The sequence below is a fragment of the Sorex araneus genome, chromosome 4 (genome assembly GCF_027595985.1).
Source record: "Sorex araneus isolate mSorAra2 chromosome 4, mSorAra2.pri, whole genome shotgun sequence".
NCBI lineage: Eukaryota > Metazoa > Chordata > Mammalia > Eulipotyphla > Soricidae > Sorex > Sorex araneus.
Window position 1 is genome coordinate 41911339 of NC_073305.1, and position 19763 is coordinate 41931101.

A 19763-nucleotide genomic window follows, 5' to 3' on the forward strand; every position below is an offset into this window, starting at 1 on the left:
TTGTCAGTGCGTCTGTGAACAATAAATGCACATCCTTTTTTTTTAAGGTTATGTCTCGAGAAGATCTTTCCAAATTGGTTTCTCTACTCAAGAGCTTTATCGGGAGCTGAGGCAGTCAATGCTTTGAGACCATTCTATTTTGCAGTACATCCAGATTTCTTTGGACAGCACCCCAAAGAAAGGGTAAACTTTTCTTTAATCTTTAGTGTACATTACCTTCTAGTTTACCTTTGATATCATATAATACAGAGTTTTCTAAAGTTTAATTGTTCTCTTGTGGTGATGTAACCAGTGCTTTGAACTAATTTGAGATATTAACACTGATTGTTGAAAATGTGGCTCTGTTTTATGAAGAGTGTGTGTCATCTTTTTTGTTACTGCTGTTGCGTTGATTGTTTGAGGGCCTCACCTGGGGATACTTGGGGGTTACTCCTGGCTCTTTGCTCAGAGATCACTCCTGGCAGGGCTTAGGGGACAATATGTGTTGCTATTATGGAACCCAGTCAGCCTCATGCACGGCAAGTGCCCTACCCACTGTACTATCTCTCTAGCCCTAACGGTGTCATCTTTTATGAAGGCAGTAAACCCTACCATAAAAATCCTTCATTACTATGACATATTTTCTATAGCCTCTGTATGTGTGTGTGTGCTTATTTGTTTGTTTGTTTTTTATTTTGCCACAGTTGGCAGTGCTCCGGGTCTTCTCCGAGGTTTGTGTTCAGGGGTCACTCCTGGCAGTTCCAGGTATCAAAGCAGGGTCAGCTGTGTGTAAAGCGAGCACCTTTACTCCTGCACTTATCTCACCAGTAGCAGTTTTTAGAATCAAACTGAAGGTGTGGCAGAAATTTTGAGGCCCCTGTACCATGACTGGTCCTTTTTATAAAAGAGATAAAAAGATTTTTTTTTAATGCCCTGATGTTGCATGCTGCACTCTGCAGTCTCACAGCTGCAATTATGTGTGTGCTCAAGGAGCATAAAGGGATGTGAAAAAAAAAGAAAACCAACTTAGGAAAGCCTGTGCATATAATATGAAGTAACCTATTACAGAGCCAAATGCTTTGGAACTATCTTTGGTTTCTTTTTCTTTCATCTTCGTTATTATTGACACTGAGCTTAACAAAGAAATTAAAAACCCTTAGGCATTAGAACACTTCCTCTTGCAGCAGAAAGTCAGTTTTCTTTCTCTGATCTAAGAAAAAAATTCTGATTATGGCATTTAATACATATGTGGACTATTCAAAGCTGAGCCTTTCTGATTAATCAGTAAATCAGATCAATAGAAAAATATCCATTACCAGCCAAAGAGATAGTACAGCAGGTAGGATAGGTACATGGCTGACCCTGTTTGGATCCCCAGCATCCCAGAAGGTCCCTGAGCCCCACCAGGAATGACCCCTGAGTGCAGAGCCAGAAGCAACCTGCCTGCCCCCAAACACAGCTGGGTGTGGCTCCCCAAATAAAACACGCGCGCGCATATATATATATGTAATTTAAATATGGAGAAATTAAGCCTAGTAGTAGGTGAGTTTTTTTTTCCTCTGCCAATCCTTTTTTTTTTTTTTTGGCTCTTTGGGTCACACCTCGCAATGCTCAGGGGTTACTCCTGGCTGTGCGTCAAGAATTACTCCTGGCGGTGCTTGGCAGGCCATATAGGATGCCAGGGAATTGAATTTGGGTCAGCCACATGCAAGCCAAACACCCCACCCCCTGTACCATAGCTCTGGCCCTCTACCAATCCATTTTTTAAACTCAAAACTTCTGTGTAAACTTAGCAGGGCTCCAGGAGAAAGCTTTGATCCCTTGGAACCACATGGTCCCCCTGAGCACTGGCTGGAAATAATCCTGAACACCACCCAAGTGTGGCCCAGAAAGCAAAGGGAAAAAGTAGAGAATGGAAATTTAAACAGGCTTAGGGGGAGTCAGGCCTGCGTACACCAGACCTCCGCTGCCTGCCTTGAGATGAGCCCCAGCCCGTCGTCTGTCCTGTTTGATGACCTGTTTTGTTTGCATGACACCTCAGGCCAGGAGAGACTTCCTGCTAATGACACATCACTAAGGCGAATGCCTGTTTTTGTGTCTGAGGCCTTGCTTTATGTCCGGGTACTGGGTGCTGAGTAGCTGAGGTCAGGCACAGGGGCACTCTCTGTCTGTGGACCTGACACCCAGTAACAACGCCGGACACCAAGGCTGCGTGGGTGAGTTTCCCGGGGTCAGCGACACTTCGGGTCATCTCACACTGTTGCCTGGGGAATTAAGCTCCGCAAACACCTCCACAGGAGAGGGGGCCCTGGAACTCGGTTCCTGGTGTCTCCTGGGCTTCACCCAACCTCCCTTTTCCCTTGACTGGTTTCTGTCCTCATCCTTCCTTGCAGTGAACCAGACTGAGCAGGCAGCTTCTCCGTGGTCTGTAAATCCTTGTAGCAAATGGGCCTGAGAGCAGCCTCGGGAGCCCCCCGCCCGACATGGTTGTTTTGGTAAATGTTGCCTCCCCTTTAGTTGTTCACTCTGTGTTCGAGCACCTGCTGTGTGCCAGACCTGCTCTGGCCCCCCTCCACACAGATCGTCCTGCCCCCCAGGTCTCCCCAAGAACTTTTCCCCAAGCCTTGGTACCCAGAGTTTCTTACTGGGAGTCAGTCACGTAGCTATGGCTTGTCCTTGACTTTCTCACTGTTGCACCATCTTTTCTGTGAGGCTCTCTAGATGACCTCGCATAAAATTGCTACCCACGGGGCCAGCGGGGGGTGGGGGAATAGCTCAGCAGGAGAACACTTGCCTGGCATACATGAGGCCCTCGGTTCAGTCCCAGGCCTCACATATACAGGCTAGGGAAGGACAATGGCCACCCACTTCCTCCCCAGCGTCCTCCTTCCCTGTTACCTGTTCCCTGTTCTGCAAAAAGAGCATACTTTACCTGCTCTTTTTGCAGAAACCAAACTCACACATTTAGTAGTATAATTTTTTTCCCTCCCATTGAAATATATGTGGCCTTGTAAATATATGTAAAGGCAGCTTACTCTTGTCAGCACACACTGGCCCTTTTCTAAGGATCAGACATAATGCCTCAGCTACTGGTGACATCAGGCCAGGATCTCAAAGAGAAGCATAGTTGTTTTTAACGAAAACTGTTTGCTTATTGTTTGAGGGCTACATTTGGCTGTGGCCAGAGCTTGCTTCTGGCTCTGCCCTCAGGGATCACTCCTGGCGGTGCTCAGAGGGCCATAGGTGGTGCCGGGAATTGAACTCCGGTCAGCCTCACGCAAGGCAAGTGCACTGCCCACTATACTATCTCTCCTGCCCTATTCTCTTGCTTTTAATCTAGTTTTAAAACCTGATGCAGAACATTAATTGATATCCTTTGTCAAAACTAAATTCAAAGTTTACTCAGAGCCTCAGACACGTCTCTATTTCCTTTATCCTAGTCCTGTTAACTTCCTCTAAATGACTTTCCATTTGTTTCTGGGTTGTTCTACGTATTTATTTCTGCCAAGGATAAACACATATATCAAAAAATAATTACTGTCCTTGAGAGACTGCTTAATAAGCTGAGCACATGTTTGACTTATAGGAAAGTTAGGTTTGCTCCTGGCACCACCAGGAATGACCCCTGAACACTGCCAGAGGGGGCCCCCAAATCCAGAGTCACTAGTAAATACTTATAAAATCATTAATCAATAATGACAAATAATTAGTTTTGCCACTAGTAAGAAATCTCCCTTACCTGCTCAGGGGTTTTTCATGGCTAAGAACAAACATACCGTGATAAACAAAGCAAGAATAAATGGACTATACCTGATTGCATATTATACCCTGTGTCTGGAAAGAGATCAATAGTGGTGACTTGTACCTTTCTCTAGAGTTGTTTCTCAATAAAGAACACATTTACGGGGCTGGAGCGATAGCACAGCGGGTAGGGCGTTTGCCTTGCACGCGGCCGACCCGGGTTCAATTCCCAGCATCCCATATGGTCCCCTGAGCACCGCCAGGGGTAATTCCTGAGTGCAGAGCCAGGAGTAACCCCTGTGCATTGCCGGGTGTGACCCAAAAAGCAAAAAAATAAAAATAAAGAACACATTTTTTTTTTTAATTTAACAATCACTTCACTTGTATCACTTGTCATCCTGTTGTTCGGCGATTTGTTCGAGCAGGCGCCAGTAACGTCTCCATTCGTCCCTGTTGAGTGCTAGTGTAGCCCAATGGCATCTGCTCGCTCCAAGAACATGAAGAGCCTCAATCGGAGGTCGGAACTCCGGATTCCTTCTCTCACTTGAGTGAAACGTGATACTCCAAGCGTAGCTCTTTGAATTCCTCTTTGGGAGACCCGAATAGCGTTCTCATTCTGTTTGCTTAGGGCCCAGGTCTCTGAGGTGTATATTAGTGCAGGAAGAACGGTGGAGTCAAAAAGATGTGCCCGGAGCCGGAGGTTCTTTGTCCTCTTAACCACTTCTTCAATGCTCCTGAAGGCGGTCCATGCTGCTCTCTTCCTCTTGTGCAGTTCAGGTGCTAGGTCATTTGTCCTGTTGAATTCTTGACCTAGGTACACATAACTGCTGCATTCAGAGATGTTCATTCCATTGAGGGCAAATGGAACATCAGGTACTAATTTGTTTCTCATGAACATTGTCTTCGTGAGATTCAGCTGCAGTCCAACCTTTCCAACACTCACGGTTGAAGTCGGCCAGCATTCGTGCCACTTGGCTGATATTTGGTGTCATGAGAACGATGGCAATGTCAGAGCAAATGAACACATTTAACATGGAGTTTGCAAGGGGACACTATGATGTCATCAGCGAAGACTAGGATGTAATTACTATTTTCTTCTAGCTATATGTAAATATCACTTAATATATTTTTAATTATAAATTAAAATTGTAAATTAAAAATATATTAAGCTATATGTAAATATCACTTAATATATTTTCCAGGTGGTGTAGTTGCCAACTGTCTATCTTCATTCCCATATTAAATAATATGTCCTACAAGTCACTCCCTGGTAATTCCAAGATGTCCCTGTTTTGGGTGTGGGTTGTGTAGTGTGGCATTGAAGGTCGAGCCCCGAATGAATGTATATTGCATAGTCCAGCCCTTTCTGGATGGGCATTTTCAGATTCACTTATATAGAAAGAAATTAGCACTGTGCGGCAAAATGACTTACGTAAGTTCTCCAGTCGGTTGTTTCCAGACTGCATCCTGTGCTTGTGTGGGTTTTTGAAAGATTTAAATTTTTGCATCTAATTGGATTTATCTACCAATAATTGCTTTGGGATCTCCAGTCATCATTAGGCTTTGTAATTCATGCTTTCTTCATCTCATCTGTGTTACTCATTGTGCCACAGGATGTTAGGTGTGGATTTATTTTCTCTCTGTTAAGAGCCTTGAATCCCAGCATTTTTAATATACTCACTAATATTTAGAAGACTAGGATGTAATTACTTTTGTTTTCTTCTAGCTATATGTAAATATCACTTAATATGTTTTCCAGGAAATCAATGAAAATTCTCTTAAGAGATTAAGTGTCTACTTAGAAAATATCCAGAAACCAGGCATCAAGTCTCTGAAACCAACTCAGCTCATGTTTTATGTCAGAGAAACAGACCAGAATTCATCGGATGGCCAGGAATCCTTTGGTGCTTCCGGTACATTTTCTTACTTCTAGTGTCCCCTTGCAAACTCCATGTTAAATGTGTTCATTTGCTCTGACATTGCCATCATTTGGATTGAAGCCTCTAAGAATAGCAATAATGTTTAACCAACAGTTTTTCTAAAATTAGTATATTTCTGACTTTGTATATTTGAACAAGCTATTTTTATTGTGTTTCAGTGTTTTTGTCCATATGAAACTGAACCATTACCATTTTTTCCTTTCCTATTTTATTTTTTTTGGTTTTTGGGTCACACCTGGCAATGCACAGGGGTTACTCCTGGCTCTACACTCAGGAATCACCCCGGCAGTGCTCAGGGGACCATATGAGATGCTGGGAATCGAACCCGGGTCAGCCGCGTGCAAGGCAAACGCCCTACCCGCTGTGCTATTGCTCCAGCCCCTCCTTTCCTATTTTAGTGCTGTTTTAATTATTAAATACCAAAGTAAAAAAACAAAAATTAGAGCTGGCGTGATAGTACAGCTGGTAGGGCACTTACCTTGCATGCTATTGATTTGGGTTCTCTCCCCTGACCCCAGTCCACCATGAGTGATACTTGAGCACAGAGCCAGGAGTAAGCCTGGAGTAAGCCAGGAGTAAGCACAGCTGCATGTGGTCCAAAACAAACAAAAAGTAATGAATTTAAGTACAGCTTATATTCTTTTCAATAGTCCTTCAAGTACTCTGGCAATATTTGTATAGTTGTAACATGGCCAGTTACTTTCCCTGGATCCTGGAAATAGAATATGGGTTCTTGGGCTGGAGTGACAGGACAGCGGGTAAGGCGTTTGCCTCACACGCAGCCAGCTCGGGTTCAATCTCCAGCATCCCATATGGTTTCCCCAAGCACTGCCAGGAGTAATTCCTGAGTGCAGAGCAATGTAACCCATGAAACTGTGCATCACTGGGTGTGACCCAAAGAGCCTATATATATATATATATATATATATATATATATATATATATATATATATATATATATATATATATATATATATATATATGGGTTCTTGGGGCCTGAGAGTTAGTATAGCAAGTAGGGTGTTTGCCTTGCACATGGCTGACCCGGGGTTGATCCCTGCCATCTCTTATGCATTGCCTTGAGTGATCCCTGAGTGCAGAGCCAGGAATCAATTGGGTATAACCTGGGTGTCTCCCAACCCCCACCCCTCCAAAAAAGTAAAGAATATCGGTACTTTATTATTCTTTTTTTTGGGGGGGTTGGGAGAGAGATGGGGGGCTTACAACCAGGTGATTCCTGGGTGCAGAGCCAGGAGTAACCCCTGTGCGTCACTGGTTATACCCAAAAAGAAAATATATATATATATATATATATATATATATATATCCTTTATTGTTGCTAATCATTTTTGCCATTATGGCAGGTTGGCACCTTGAAAAAGATTTAATTTTTTTAATCAGTTATCTTGTGCAGAAGCTGTTCCTGACTCTGCCCAGGAGCGGACTCTGGGAGTGCTCAGGAGACCATCTGCAGCACCGGGGGATCATTGAACCAGGGTCAGCCACATGCAGGAGAGTGCTTTGCCTCCTCCACCTCCCCCTGCCCGTTCTTCACTGGGAAGATGCAAGGGATCAGCCTGGTCTGCACACAGTTGGCTGTGACCCAAATCCACCCATCCAAAAAAAAGTTTTTATTTTTAAGAATAGGTTTTTTGTTTTCGGTGCTCCTCAGGACTTAATTCTGGCCCTGCACTCAGGATCACTCCTGGTAGGGCTCAGGGCACCCTATGGGGTGCTAGGATCTTTATCTAAAATAAAGTGAGGAATAATGAGCTTTTATCTAAAATAAAGTACTGAAGCAGGATATAGCATTTGATAGTATGTTTTCTTCATTTATTTGCCGTGAACTGAACATGGAAGATTTCAAATTCCTTTTGTTGGCCGTTCCCTTATCTGTCTCCGGTTTACTAAAGTTTACTAAAACCAAACCCTATTCTTTATTACAAACAAGGCATTCTCAAAGACGTAATGTCCCCAGGGTGGAGTACAACAATGTCCACAAATTTTCTTTCACCGAAATGTATTTTTATCATTCCATTGGCCATTTAGTGGTAACACGCAAATATAAAATAAATTCTTTTGGGCCTGCTAGGGGGACAGGCTTGAAGGGTGATTGGTACAGTGGAGATAGTGGTGGAGAGAAGGTGACAGCGGTGGTGGGATTGGGGTTAGAATAGTGAATGCCGGTAATAGATCATCATGAGCAAAGTTGGAAACCACCATGTTTAAATAAAGCATGGGGGAGGGGAGAAGTCTTAGCCCTGTTTGATGGAATAGGTCTACAGAGGATCACTGTCACTGTCACTGTCATCTGTTGCGCATCGATTTGCTCGAGTGGGCACCAATAACTTCTCCATCATGAGACTTGTTGCTACTGTTTTTGGCATATCGAATATACCACATGTAGCTTGCCAGGTTCTGCCGTGCAGGTGGAATACTCTCGGTAGCTTGCTGGGCTCTCCGAGAGGGACAGAGGAATTGAACCCGGGTTGGCCACATGCAAGGCAAACGCCCAAGGCAGACGCCCTACCCACTATGCTATTGCTCCAGCCCACAGAGGAGCACTATTAATAATTATTATTGCTATGTTTAACTATTTTAAAGGCTAAATAATTACTATCATAGTCACTCTTAACCATGAGAGTCTCCTAAGCAACTATGGTACATTCTTTGCTACAGGACCGGGGAGATCGTACAGCGGGGAGGGCATTTGCCTTGCACGTGCCCAACCCAGGGTTCAATCCCAGGCACCCCCATCACCAGGAGTGCTTCCTGAGTGCAGAGCATCGCCGGGTGTGGCCCCAAAAGTCAAAATAAATTAACAAATACATTCTTTGCTAGCTTAAGACCAAAGAACCATAAATATAGGTGATTCTAGTTCGTTAAAGCCGAAGTACCCTTATTTATTTCTGGCTTTTGGGTGCCTGGTAGTGCTCCTGACAATGTGTTGCGGGGGGCCCTGGCCTCACGCAGCACAGGCCACTTAGCCAACCCTTAGTCTCTCCTGCTCCTGCCTGAAGTGCTCTTAACACACACATGCTCCTGTTACTCAGGTTCAGAATCAGACGAGGAACTGAAAAACCATACTTATGTCTAGTGGCCCACTTGGATTTCATGACCTTTTCAGGACAGAATTTATAAAGTTGTTACCTCACATCTACCTGTAAAGCCACATTGCCTCAGCTTTGAAAATAAAAATATTATACATCAGGTTTTGTTACTGATTTTGTATATTTAGGAGAGTCAAACTTATTTCTACAATTTCAACTGTTGCTCCCACAATCAACTGAATTTCTATTCAATGGTTAATTTATGGATTTTTAAAAAATAAACCCAGTATGAAGATGCAGAAGGAAATTTGGAAAGCTTATTTTTTTAGTATGTACTCTTTTTTTTATAAATAGCAAATTGAGAGACAGGACTAATACTAGAATCAATGTCTCCTTCATTATTCCTAGTTCAGTGTTCTGATTTACAGGCCATATTCTCTTAATATATTCTTGGGCTGGAGTGATAGCACAGCGGGTAGGGTGTTTGCCTTGCACGCGACTGACCCGGGTTTGATTCCCAGCATCCCATATGGTCCCCTGAGCAACGCCAGGGGTAATTCCTGGGTGCAGAGCCAGGAGTAACCCCTGTGTGTCACTGGTTATGCCCAAAAAGCAAATATATATATATATATATCCTTTATTGTTGCTAATCATTTTTGCCATTATGGCAGGTTGGCACCTTGAAAAAGATTTAATTTTTTTAATCAGTTATCTTATTGTTTAAAATCAAGTCTTGGGCAGGAGAGCTCAATGGGCTGCGCACATGCTTAGCGTGCAGAAAGCTTGGATGTGATCTTTGGCACCTCATGGCTCCTGAAGTTCCATCAGAGCAAGCCCTGAGTCCATAGTCCAGAGGAGGAGGGAAGTGGGGAAGGGAAAAAAAGAAGAAACAGAGTCCAGAGGAGCACCCCTAGGTTTGGCCCCCCAAATAATAATAACAACAAAAACAATAATGATAATGAATTAATTTAAGTGTTTCTAGAATTTTGGAAATTAGTAATGCTTTTTTTAAATTATTATTATAAATTAGGATAATAGGGTAAACTATTTACTAGTGACTCTCGTTTCTGGAATGAAAGAGGCCTGTCTGTCATTTCAGAACTCTTCTTTTTTAGTGGTTTGTGAAAATGAAAAATCAAATTTATTATTAGGGGCTAGAGAGAGAGTACAGCAGGTAGGGCACTTGCCTTGCATGCAGCCGATCTGGGTTTGCTTTGATCCCTGGCATATGGTCCCTGAGCCCTGCAAGGAATGGTCCTTGAGCACGGCCCCGCAGTGAGCTCTGAACTTACCCCACACAAACACACTTAACAAAGAAAGAACTAGTGGAGTGATAAATGAAAATGGAAACTGGGCTTCTTTCCTGACAGTTCCTCCCTTCATTTGGCTTTTGGGCCACAGCCAGCAGTGCTCAGGGCTTACTCCTGGCTCTGCATTCAGGGATCACTCCTGGAAGGCTCTGGGGACCATATGGGGTGCCAGGAATTAAACCCAGAGCAGCCACATGCAAGACAACCAACCGACCCTCTATACTATCACTCTGGCAAGTACCTTTTACTTTTGGGATTGGGGGGCCACACCCAGTGGTGCCCAGGGCTTACTCCTGGCTTAGGGGTCGCTCTTGGTGGTGCTCAGGAGACTGGGTTTGGCCTCATGCAGGACAGTGCCTCACCCTTGTATCTCTCCAGCTATGACTTCTTCCTTTTTTGTTTTGTTTTGTTCTATTTGGGGGCCACATCCAGTGGTGCTCAGGGTAACCTACTCGCTATACTATATCTCTGGCCCCATATGATTTTTTTTTAATATGAAGCCTAAGTTCTTTTATTTCTGTTCTTTTTCAACATTTCCTGACTCTTTTATTTTATTTTTTTCTATTGATTCACCATGAGGTACAGTAACAAAGCTTTCATGTTTGAGCTTTAATCATACAGTCATCAACTACCCATGCCTTCACCAGTGCACGTTTCCCACCAAAATCCCCAGTATCCCTCCGCCCCCATTCTACACCTCCCCCTGCCTGTGTGGCAGACAGTTTGCACAATACTCTCTTTCTCTACTTTAATTACCTTCGATATTTCGAGACCAGTCCCACCGCCACTCATACCTGGCGAAAAGGCTGTGCTAGACAATGTGCTTTGTATTGCTTGTTGTGGATACAGTGTAATGTTTGTGCAGCCGCTCTTGCAACCGTGCTCTCTAGGAATTCTAAAATTTTAAAATTAGGGTCTGAAGAGATTGCTGCAGCAACTTGCTCGGGTCCAAGGTTCGTTTGTGTATCTCCGGATCATGGCTGTGTGGGAGCTTGAGTAGACAGTGGCTGGATGTGGCGTCACCTCAGGGTCCCATCGGGGCGGGGGAAGGAGAAAGGCTCACTCCTCCCCTGTCCCGTGTGGCCTGGCTTCTGCCACTACTCATACCTGGAGCTAGTCGCTGACTTCTAGAAAATGGTGACCGCCGGGGCTCCTAGAGGGCAGGTGGAGGGCGGCACCTGTCCCCGTCCGGAGCAGCCCAGGGGAAAGGACCTATTGCAAAGTCCAGGGCCATCCCTGCAACAAGTTTCTCGGGTCCGAAGTTCATCTGTCTGTCTTCCATTTCCTGACTCTTAGCTTCTGCCTTTTCCCTCTCGCTTCTCCTGCTCAGTGCAAGGATCATCTTGGGCTGCACTTGTTCATGATGAAGAGCCTTTGCTCTCTGAGACCAGGAGAGCCAAATGATGGGCAGCAGGGAAAAGCCTGCAAGAGCCTGGCAAGCTCCCCGTGGTGTATTCATATGTCAAATATAGTAACAATGATGGGTCTCATTCCCCTGACTCTGAAGAGTCTCTAATGCAGCACCATTGGGAAGGACGAGTAAAGAGAGGCTGCTAAAATCTCACGGCTAGGATGAATGGAGATGTTTTTGGGCCCTCTTGAGCAAATCGATGATCAACGGGATGATCAATGGGATGACAGTGATACAGCGATAAAGATTAAGATGACAGGGTCTAGTTTCAGGGAAGGGAGCCTGGTCTCCATCTACAGATGATTAGCCAAAGTGTCTATAAATACTGCATCTAAAATATTTTTAAAAGTAAATAATCATCTCTCTTCACTTGTATTCTCCAGGATTCCGAGCAGTCAAATTTACTTTGCACACCAGAGATCTGCTGAGCACAGTATTATATATTCTCAACTCCTGTAGCTTATCTGTTGAACATATCCAGAGTTTGAACACCACCTCGCCCTCCCAAGCCCCCAAAGAGGCGAAGCGGGTGTCTGACAGGCCCATCAAGTGGGACAAGTCTTACTACACTTTCACTGGATTCAAGGATCCTGATGAAGACCTCGAGCATGTGTCAAGAATGGAAACCACCCTCACGTATGTAAAAGGTTTTATATTACTCAATGTAACATTTATATTTTTATTTCATATTTACAATTAAAGTCTGCTTTTTCAGGAGAAACGGTTCTATCTGTATAACTATATAGTAATAAAAGTAGATAGTTTTTGGGTTTTGGTCTTTTTGTTTGTTTTTGGTTTTTTATTTACTTTTTGGGTCACATCCAGCGATGCTCGGGTTACTCCTGGCTCTGCACTCAAGGATTATACCTGGTGGGAGCATGGAAATAGTAAATTTAATTCAGTACATCTTATCAAGGGCTGGAGCAATAGCACAGCGGGTAGGGCGTTTTCCTTGTTCACAGCCGACCCGGTTTGATTCCTCCATCTCTCTCGGAGAGCCCGGCAAGCTACCGAGTGTATCCCGCCCCCACGGCCAGAACCTGGCAAGCTACCCGTGGTGTATTCAATATGCCAAAAACAGTAACAACAAATCTCACAATGGAGATGTTACTGGTGCCCGCTCGAGCAAATCGATGAACAACAGGACGACAGTGCTACATCTTATCAAACTGTGTTTACTTGAACTTACCAGTAGCCTTCAACTAATCAAAATTTATTCATGAAAGCACGTTAAGATATTTCTAAAACTTAGGATATGAGTTAAAAAGATAATACATTGGGCTGGAGAAATAGTATAGTGGGTAGAAAGTGTTTGCCTTGCACATGACTGATCTGGGTTCAACCTGGGCACCCCCCACCTTATCTCCACCCCTAGTACCACCAGGAGTAATTCCTGAGCACAGAGTCACAAGTAAGTCCTGAAGTATCGTCAGGTATGGCCCAGGGGAAAAAGAAAAAAATAATTTTTTTAAATACAAAATAACAGTTTTTAATATAGATTTAATTATTTTTCTGGTAATATCAGAAAACTGAATCCAGGGCTTCACATTCAAAGCAAGTGTTTTCCCTCTCTGAGCCACCTTCCCAGTGCTACATTCAAGCTATAGATATTTCTAACCATTTTGAAATAAGACAGAAATTGGGCCCAAGGGATAGTGCAGAACTTAAGGCCCTAGCCTTGCAGACGGCCCACCTGGTCCCTGCCACCACGCATGGTATCTGGAACACAACGAGGAGTGATCCCTGTGCAGAGCCAGGTGTGACCCCAAAACCAAATATATTAATCTTGGATAAAGCAGTTGAGTTTGGGGGTCTCCCAAGAAGAACCTGGGGAGTCTGGGGCCACTCCTAGAGACATTTGCTTGGCCAACCAGATTGTACCCTTCAGTGTTGGGCCTGGGAATGCAGCACTGCCAGGGTCCGGCGGCCCCTCAGGCAGTCAGGCAGTCACCTCTGACCCCTGTCCTATCTCCCTAGCTCAAGCTGGCTTTTTAAAAAGAATAGAAAATTTTTCAAGTCATAAAGACTCCATTTAATCTGTTTTCACATAGTTTTGCTTTGTCCTTTAAAAAAATAGAAAAATATCAGTATATTTAATAATTGTTTTTCAGAGCTGGAGCAGCAGGACAGTGGGTCGGGTGTTTGCCTTACACAGCTGACCTGGGCCCGATCCCTAGTATCCCGTAAGGTTCCTCAAACCCCCACCAGGACTGAACCCTGAGTACTGAACCAGGTGTAAGCCCTGAGCATTGCCGGGTGTGACTCAAATTTTTAGAAAATTTTTAGGAAGAATTGTTTCTCAAAATCCTTGTTTGTTATATCTATACAAACGTGTGTGTATGCTAACGTGAATGGCATGTGTACTGGGTTACCATTTAAAATACTTCGTGGGCTGGGAGGATGCTCAAAGGGCTGGAGGCTCAGGGTTGAGAGGGAGGTGAGAGCAGAGAGGAGTTCACTTGGGTTAAGTTTTGGTTGTAGATTCCACGTCATAGTGGCTGTGCTTTAAGGTAATGTATATGTCATTTATTAGTAGAAATGCTTGCAGTGTAATTCATAGTGTTAGCATCAGAAAGTAGATGCATATGTATGTATACATATATCTATGGGTATGTATATGATATATATATCTGTTTTCTTCTTAGGTCGTGGTTAGATAACAATGGCAAAAGTGCCGTTAAAAAGCTGAAGAATAGTCTGCCACTTAGAAAAGAACTAGACCGTTTAAAGGATGAACTGTCTCACCAGTTACAACTCACAGACATCAGGTAATAAAGAGGGAAGAATGTAATTTAGGGATTAAACTAAACTTGTGTTACCTGTAAAGCTTTCCGGCAGCTCAGTATTTGCATCCTTTTTTTCCCATCAAAGATAAAAATAAGTAGTCTCTTTTTTTTTTTGGCTAGGAAGCAGGATTTATTGTGTGTGGGGCGGGGGTTGGGGTGGGGGGCTCAAAGGGAGCAGGAAGGAGTCAGGCAGAATAACTCCAAGGCTCTTGGGAATCCAGGGCCCCGAGTGGAGGCATCTGGACCAGAGGGGAGATGAGTGGGGATGTACCTGACCCCACAGCCACCTGGGATGAGCCCCTTTTTCAGCCACCATGCCTTCAGACTCATCCGCATTAAACTCAGTAAAGCCCCACTGGACATGTGGCACGCCTGGTGGCTGGGGAACTTGAGCTCAGCCACTGTGGAGCTAAGTCCCATTGTGCCCCTGGTCCGGAAGCCTGGAGCAAAGGCCATGATGACTTGTGAGCCCTGGCCACCGTGCCTCAGGACTCTGAAAGACACACCTGCCTAGTGCCTGAGATTGTTGCAGCTAGGAGTGTCCACTGCAAAGGCTGTCTCCAGGGTCCCTTGGGGCGGCCCTTACAAGCAGCGGGCTATGGACATTCCCACGGGGGCTGCTGGGTGCCTCCAGCATACACGGGACCCCACAGGCCCGAGAGCATGGTCGGCTGTGTTGGCTGCAGAAGTTGGGCTGGAGAGATGGTGCCGCGCGTGAGACACTTGTCTTGCACACAGCAAACACAGGTTTGGTCTCTGGCACCTCATGTGGTTCCCCAGCACCACCAGGACTGATCTCTGAGCAAGCCCTGAGCACAGCCAGGTGTGGCACAAAAGCAAAATATACAAACAGACACAATATGACTCTACTGGGTATTCTTTAACTGTCATTTTGTGAAAGTAATCAAAAGTTCGGGTGCTGGGGGATGCTGTTGCAGTTAGGGTGCATCTTTGGTGCAGTACCCCCAAGCACCGCAGGATGCAGTGCTAGAGGCCCCTGGGTACCAGCAGCTCACCCAGAGCAGCTTCTCGGTTGTGAGGGCCCCTGCATTGAACCACCAGTCCCGTTGGCTGAGAATCACGGGTGGCCACCAGACTTACTGAGCTTCATTTAGGAGCCCCCCCCTACAGAAAAAGGAACCAAATGTTCATCTAACATAAAAAAAAAACAAAAACCTGTTGCTTCTTATTTGAAATTGTGATGGGAGGACTGGGAAGATAGTACAGCAGGAAGGGCTCTTGCTTTGCACAGGGCTGACCCAGGTTCAATCTCCAGGACCCCATGTGGTTCCCTCAGTACCACCAGAAGTCATTCCTGAGCACATAGTCAGGACTAACCCCTGAGCATCATCGGGTGTGTGGCCCCCAAATCAAAATCAATACAGTCATGAGGGAGGGGCCAGGGAGATATCTCAGAAGGCTGGAGCACATGCAGAAGCCCCAGATATAACTCCAGCACCAGGTGGTCCCAAGCACCCCCATGTGCGACCCCAAAACCAACAAGAAAGAGGAAGAGAGAAATAAAATGAGGGTTGTATTCTTGGTTCTGTATTTAGCATGGCTTTTTAAACGTTTCCATGGGCAGTGAGAGAGTGTAAGGGATAGAGGCTTGCCTTGCACGCAGCTGATCTTGGTTTGACCGCTGAGCACCACCAGGAGTGACCTAAAAGCCTGGGGGAAATAAATATTTTGCCATACACACATATTATAGCTAAATGAAGATATACACTGAAGCTTATTATTATAAAAATGGATTTAACTGCTGCTAAAACTAAGGAAGGAGTTATGTGATTAAGAAATGGAATTCCCCATTATAGGAACCCTAGAAAATTGTCACCTGGTCTTAAACATTTCCATGACCTTCTGCTGCAGCCTGTTTTACTGTTTTCAGTCTTCACAGTGAGAAATTTTTTTTTTTTTGACCAAAAGACTATTTCCATGTCATGTTAACAACTTTCCTGTGCTCAGATAGTACATATATGTTCTCTTCTCATCCGTCCAAGACTATTCAAAGTTCAAAAGAAGAACATTTCAGTTGAAGTCTGTCTGATGCTGGGACTCATGCTGAGAATCGTGATAAAACCCTTTTATCATCACATCATCTCTAGCCCATGCTTTGATATGTACGAGTTTCTTCTAATTCCATAGTCCAGTGACAGATTTTTTTTTCCAGCTGAAAGTAAAATATTATGTTCTTTTAAATGTCTACAAAGTAAGAAGTGTATAAGAATAATTTTTTCTTGTATGTATTTTAAATGGACTGGAGCAATAGCACAGCAGATAGGATGTTTGCTTTGCACGCGTCCGACCCGGGTTCGAGTTCTCCGCCCCTCTCGGAGAACCCAGCAAGCTACCAAGAGTATCCCGCCCGCACGGCAGAGCCTGGCAAGCTACCCTACCCATGGCATATTCGATATGCCAAAAACAGTAGCAACAAGTCTCACAATGGAGACGTTACTGGTGCCCGCTCGAGCAAATCAGTGAGCAACGGGATGACAGTGACAGTGATGTATTTTAAACACTCTATCAAAGCAGACTGGAAATACAAAAATGAAGACTAAACATGAAAAGGGGATAAGCTGGACGGATTGTACAGGAGGTGGGGTGCTTACCTTGCACATGGCAGATCCGGGTTCACCCCAGCGCTCTGTATGGTCCCCTGAGCACCACCAAGAGTGATCCCTGAGCACCACCGAGGGTGGCCCAAAAACCTAAATATGAACTGAATAAACCTCTTATATAATAAAAACAGCGTTTGCTAGCCTTGTGACAATGTTAATTTTAAATTATACTTCACTTTTCTTATTTGAATGTTAAAAGAACTTACAGTCCATGTCATCATAACAGAAATGACATTTATCAGCATTTAAGTGTATGAGGCCCTTTTTGAGTACCTTACGCTTTACACATATTAGGAACTTTGATTTATTCTCCCTACGCAGCAGACAATGCCCTCACTTTCCGTCTCTGAAAGAGAACTCCCGGGAAGGTTAGAAATACCCTGTCCAAAGCCCCGGGGCTAATAAATTGCAGAATTAGCGTTCAGAAGTGGATGCTGCCCCCAGCACGCTAGCAGTGCACATCGTGCCTCAGGGACTCGATGAAACCATCGTTTTCCATTGTGTTGCTGAGATTTTATCTTCATTTATGAAATGAGTCAGTTCCATTATGTAGTAAAAGTCATTTTGTCTAAACTAAGATGTTCTTTTATTTTTTTAATTTTTTAATTTTTTTTTTGCTTTTTGGGTCAGACCTGGCGATGCACAGGGGTTACTCCTGGCTCTGCACTCAGGAATTACCCCTGGCGGTGCTCAGGGGACCATATGGGATGCTGGGAATCAACCCAGGTTGGCCGCATGCAAGGCAAACGCCCTACCCGCTGTGCTATTGCTCCAGCCCCTAAGATGTTCTTTTAAAATTCGGTAAATCTACAGGAATCTCTCCTCAGGTCTGAAATTGAAAACAAAGTCATCATCATTGAATGAGGTGAAAAACAAAAAGTTGTGGGGTTTGGGTTTGGTTTGGTTTGGGTTGGGTTTTTTATTTTTTCCCCTCTTATTTTAAGATAGAGACAACAGAGTGCTTTTGCCTGTTGAAACTCATCTGGTAGCTGAAGACAGTAGTGAGACTCTCATCCTCTGATAAGCAGTTTCTTTCCCATTTGGGTTGCATCATGAGAAATGAAGGACCAGGCATTTTCATGAAATCTGACGCATTTGGAAAGATGTTGTGTGCCAGCCTCACAAAGAAACCCCTTGGCTTTCCCCAGGAGTCAGTCGGTTGGGGGAGGGCGTGCGCCTCCTGAGGAGTGCCAGGGCTGACGGCTTGCCTGTGTGTGTGTGTGTGTCTGTTGGACCAGGTGGCAGAGGAGCTGGGGCATTGCCCACCGTTGCAGCCAACTCCACAGCTTGGGCCGCTTAGCACAGCAGAACTCAGAAGCACTCAGGAATGCCAAAGGTAAACCATTTCCGTTTTCTTGTCACATCTCCCTCAGAAAGGCGGCTGAACGTCTTCACATATGTGATAGTCTCTCCATTAAATTTGTCTGATTTGTTGGAATAAAACACGACATAAAAACTTAGCCCCCAAGCTTCTACTGAGTTGAGTCCTGAATATATGCCCTACGTTGAAGTAACTATTTGAACAGTGCTGAAAGAATGAGGCATCTCTGGACAGTGACCAAAGGGTTTGTGTTTTATCATCAGGATGTACGATAATATTTACAGACCGTTCCGGCATGAGTGCGGTGGGCCATGTAATGCTGGGAACAATGGATGTCCATCATCACTGGACGAAAGTAAGAAACAGCTTAAAGCAAACCCCCCTCCAAAAGCTTTGAATTGTCATTGCCCTAGTTTTGTGTCTCAGTGCTATCGATGTCAAAGAGCTATAAGAATTTAAGTCATTAGCATCAGCTGTGCTTAGAAATTCAACATCAAATAGTTAAAAATACTCAGCGGACTGATTGCCAAGTTTCCGTTTCTGTTGGGAGATGTTCTGAAGGGCAGCCAAGAGGTCCTGCACCCTAATGTTTTTCTTTCGAAGAGATTGTTTGAGATCTGATTGCCCACAGCGTTTGGTGTGCATCGTTTGATGGGATCTGACACCCATGAACACCCAGGAAACCATGAGCGCAGTCAGGACTGCAGACACACCCACCACCCAGGAACATGGCCGAGGCCTCTCCTGCCACCACCTCTTCCTCAGCTCCCCACGGTCTGCTTCCTGTCGTCAGAGATGACTTTGTAGTTCCTCTCTCTCTTCCTTAACTGTCATAGTACACAATGCCTCTTTGGAAGGTGGGAGGCTGATTTCCTTCACTCAGCATGATTCTTTGGAATTCATCACACGCTGGGGCTGGAGAGATAGTGTAGAGGGCTAAGGCTTTGCACGCAGCTGGCCCGGCTTCAATCCCCACACGGTCTTCTGAGCTCTCCAGGAGTGATTCCTAAATGCAGAGCCAGGAGTAACCTCTGAGCATTGCCAGGTACAGCCCAAACTGTGCCCCCCTCCCTCGCCCCCCCCATCATCCCCGCCCACCGCCAAAAAAAAAAATCCATCACGTTAAGTGTTTATTGCATTGTGTTACCAGACAGTGCCCAGTGTATGGCTGCACCTGCTTGTCCACTCACCTGATGATAGGCCTGGGGCTGTATTGGGGGCTTGCAATGCTTTATCACCCATGAAAAAATATGTACACGTAGTTTCTTTTCTCTTGGGTAAATCCCTGGGAATGGGGTGGGGACTGAATCCTACAATGGCACATTTGACTTTTAGACACCGCCAACACTGGCTGTGCCACCTCTTTACCGGGAAGCATCCTAGAGGGTGTGCGGCGCTGCTGTCTCCCTTGCATTTGCATTTCTCTAATGAGCATGTTCTCGTGTGCTGTTTGCCACTCTCCTCCTTGGCACCGTGTCTGCTCGTATCAACTGGACAGTATTTATAAGCCACTTTATCTGGCAAAATCTGTGTGTCCAGAATCTATCGATTGCTCTGAAAGCATGTCACTAAACAGTATATACAGATGACAGATAAGTACAAGA

At 44.8% G+C, this 19763-nt stretch overlaps 1 protein-coding gene and 1 non-coding gene across 4 annotated transcripts in view; one reads left to right on the plus strand and one right to left on the minus strand.

Annotated features, from left to right (window-relative positions):
* The window catches only part of TCAIM (T cell activation inhibitor, mitochondrial), a 37524-nt gene that overhangs the window by 11117 nt on the left and 6644 nt on the right, over window positions 1-19763 (plus strand). For all 3 annotated transcript variants that reach the window (XM_055135128.1, XM_055135127.1, XM_055135129.1), the window contains exons 4-9: window positions 48-183; window positions 5480-5633; window positions 11815-12067; window positions 14077-14199; window positions 18077-18174; window positions 18423-18514. In XM_055135128.1, coding sequence (XP_054991103.1) covers window positions 48-183; window positions 5480-5633; window positions 11815-12067; window positions 14077-14199; window positions 18077-18174; window positions 18423-18514 — 856 coding nt within the window. The remainder of the gene's footprint in view (window positions 1-47; window positions 184-5479; window positions 5634-11814; window positions 12068-14076; window positions 14200-18076; window positions 18175-18422; window positions 18515-19763) is intronic.
* Window positions 14770-14903, minus strand: LOC129404647 (small nucleolar RNA SNORA70). The gene has a single exon (XR_008630021.1). It is a non-coding gene; the product is annotated as a small nucleolar RNA SNORA70 (small nucleolar RNA).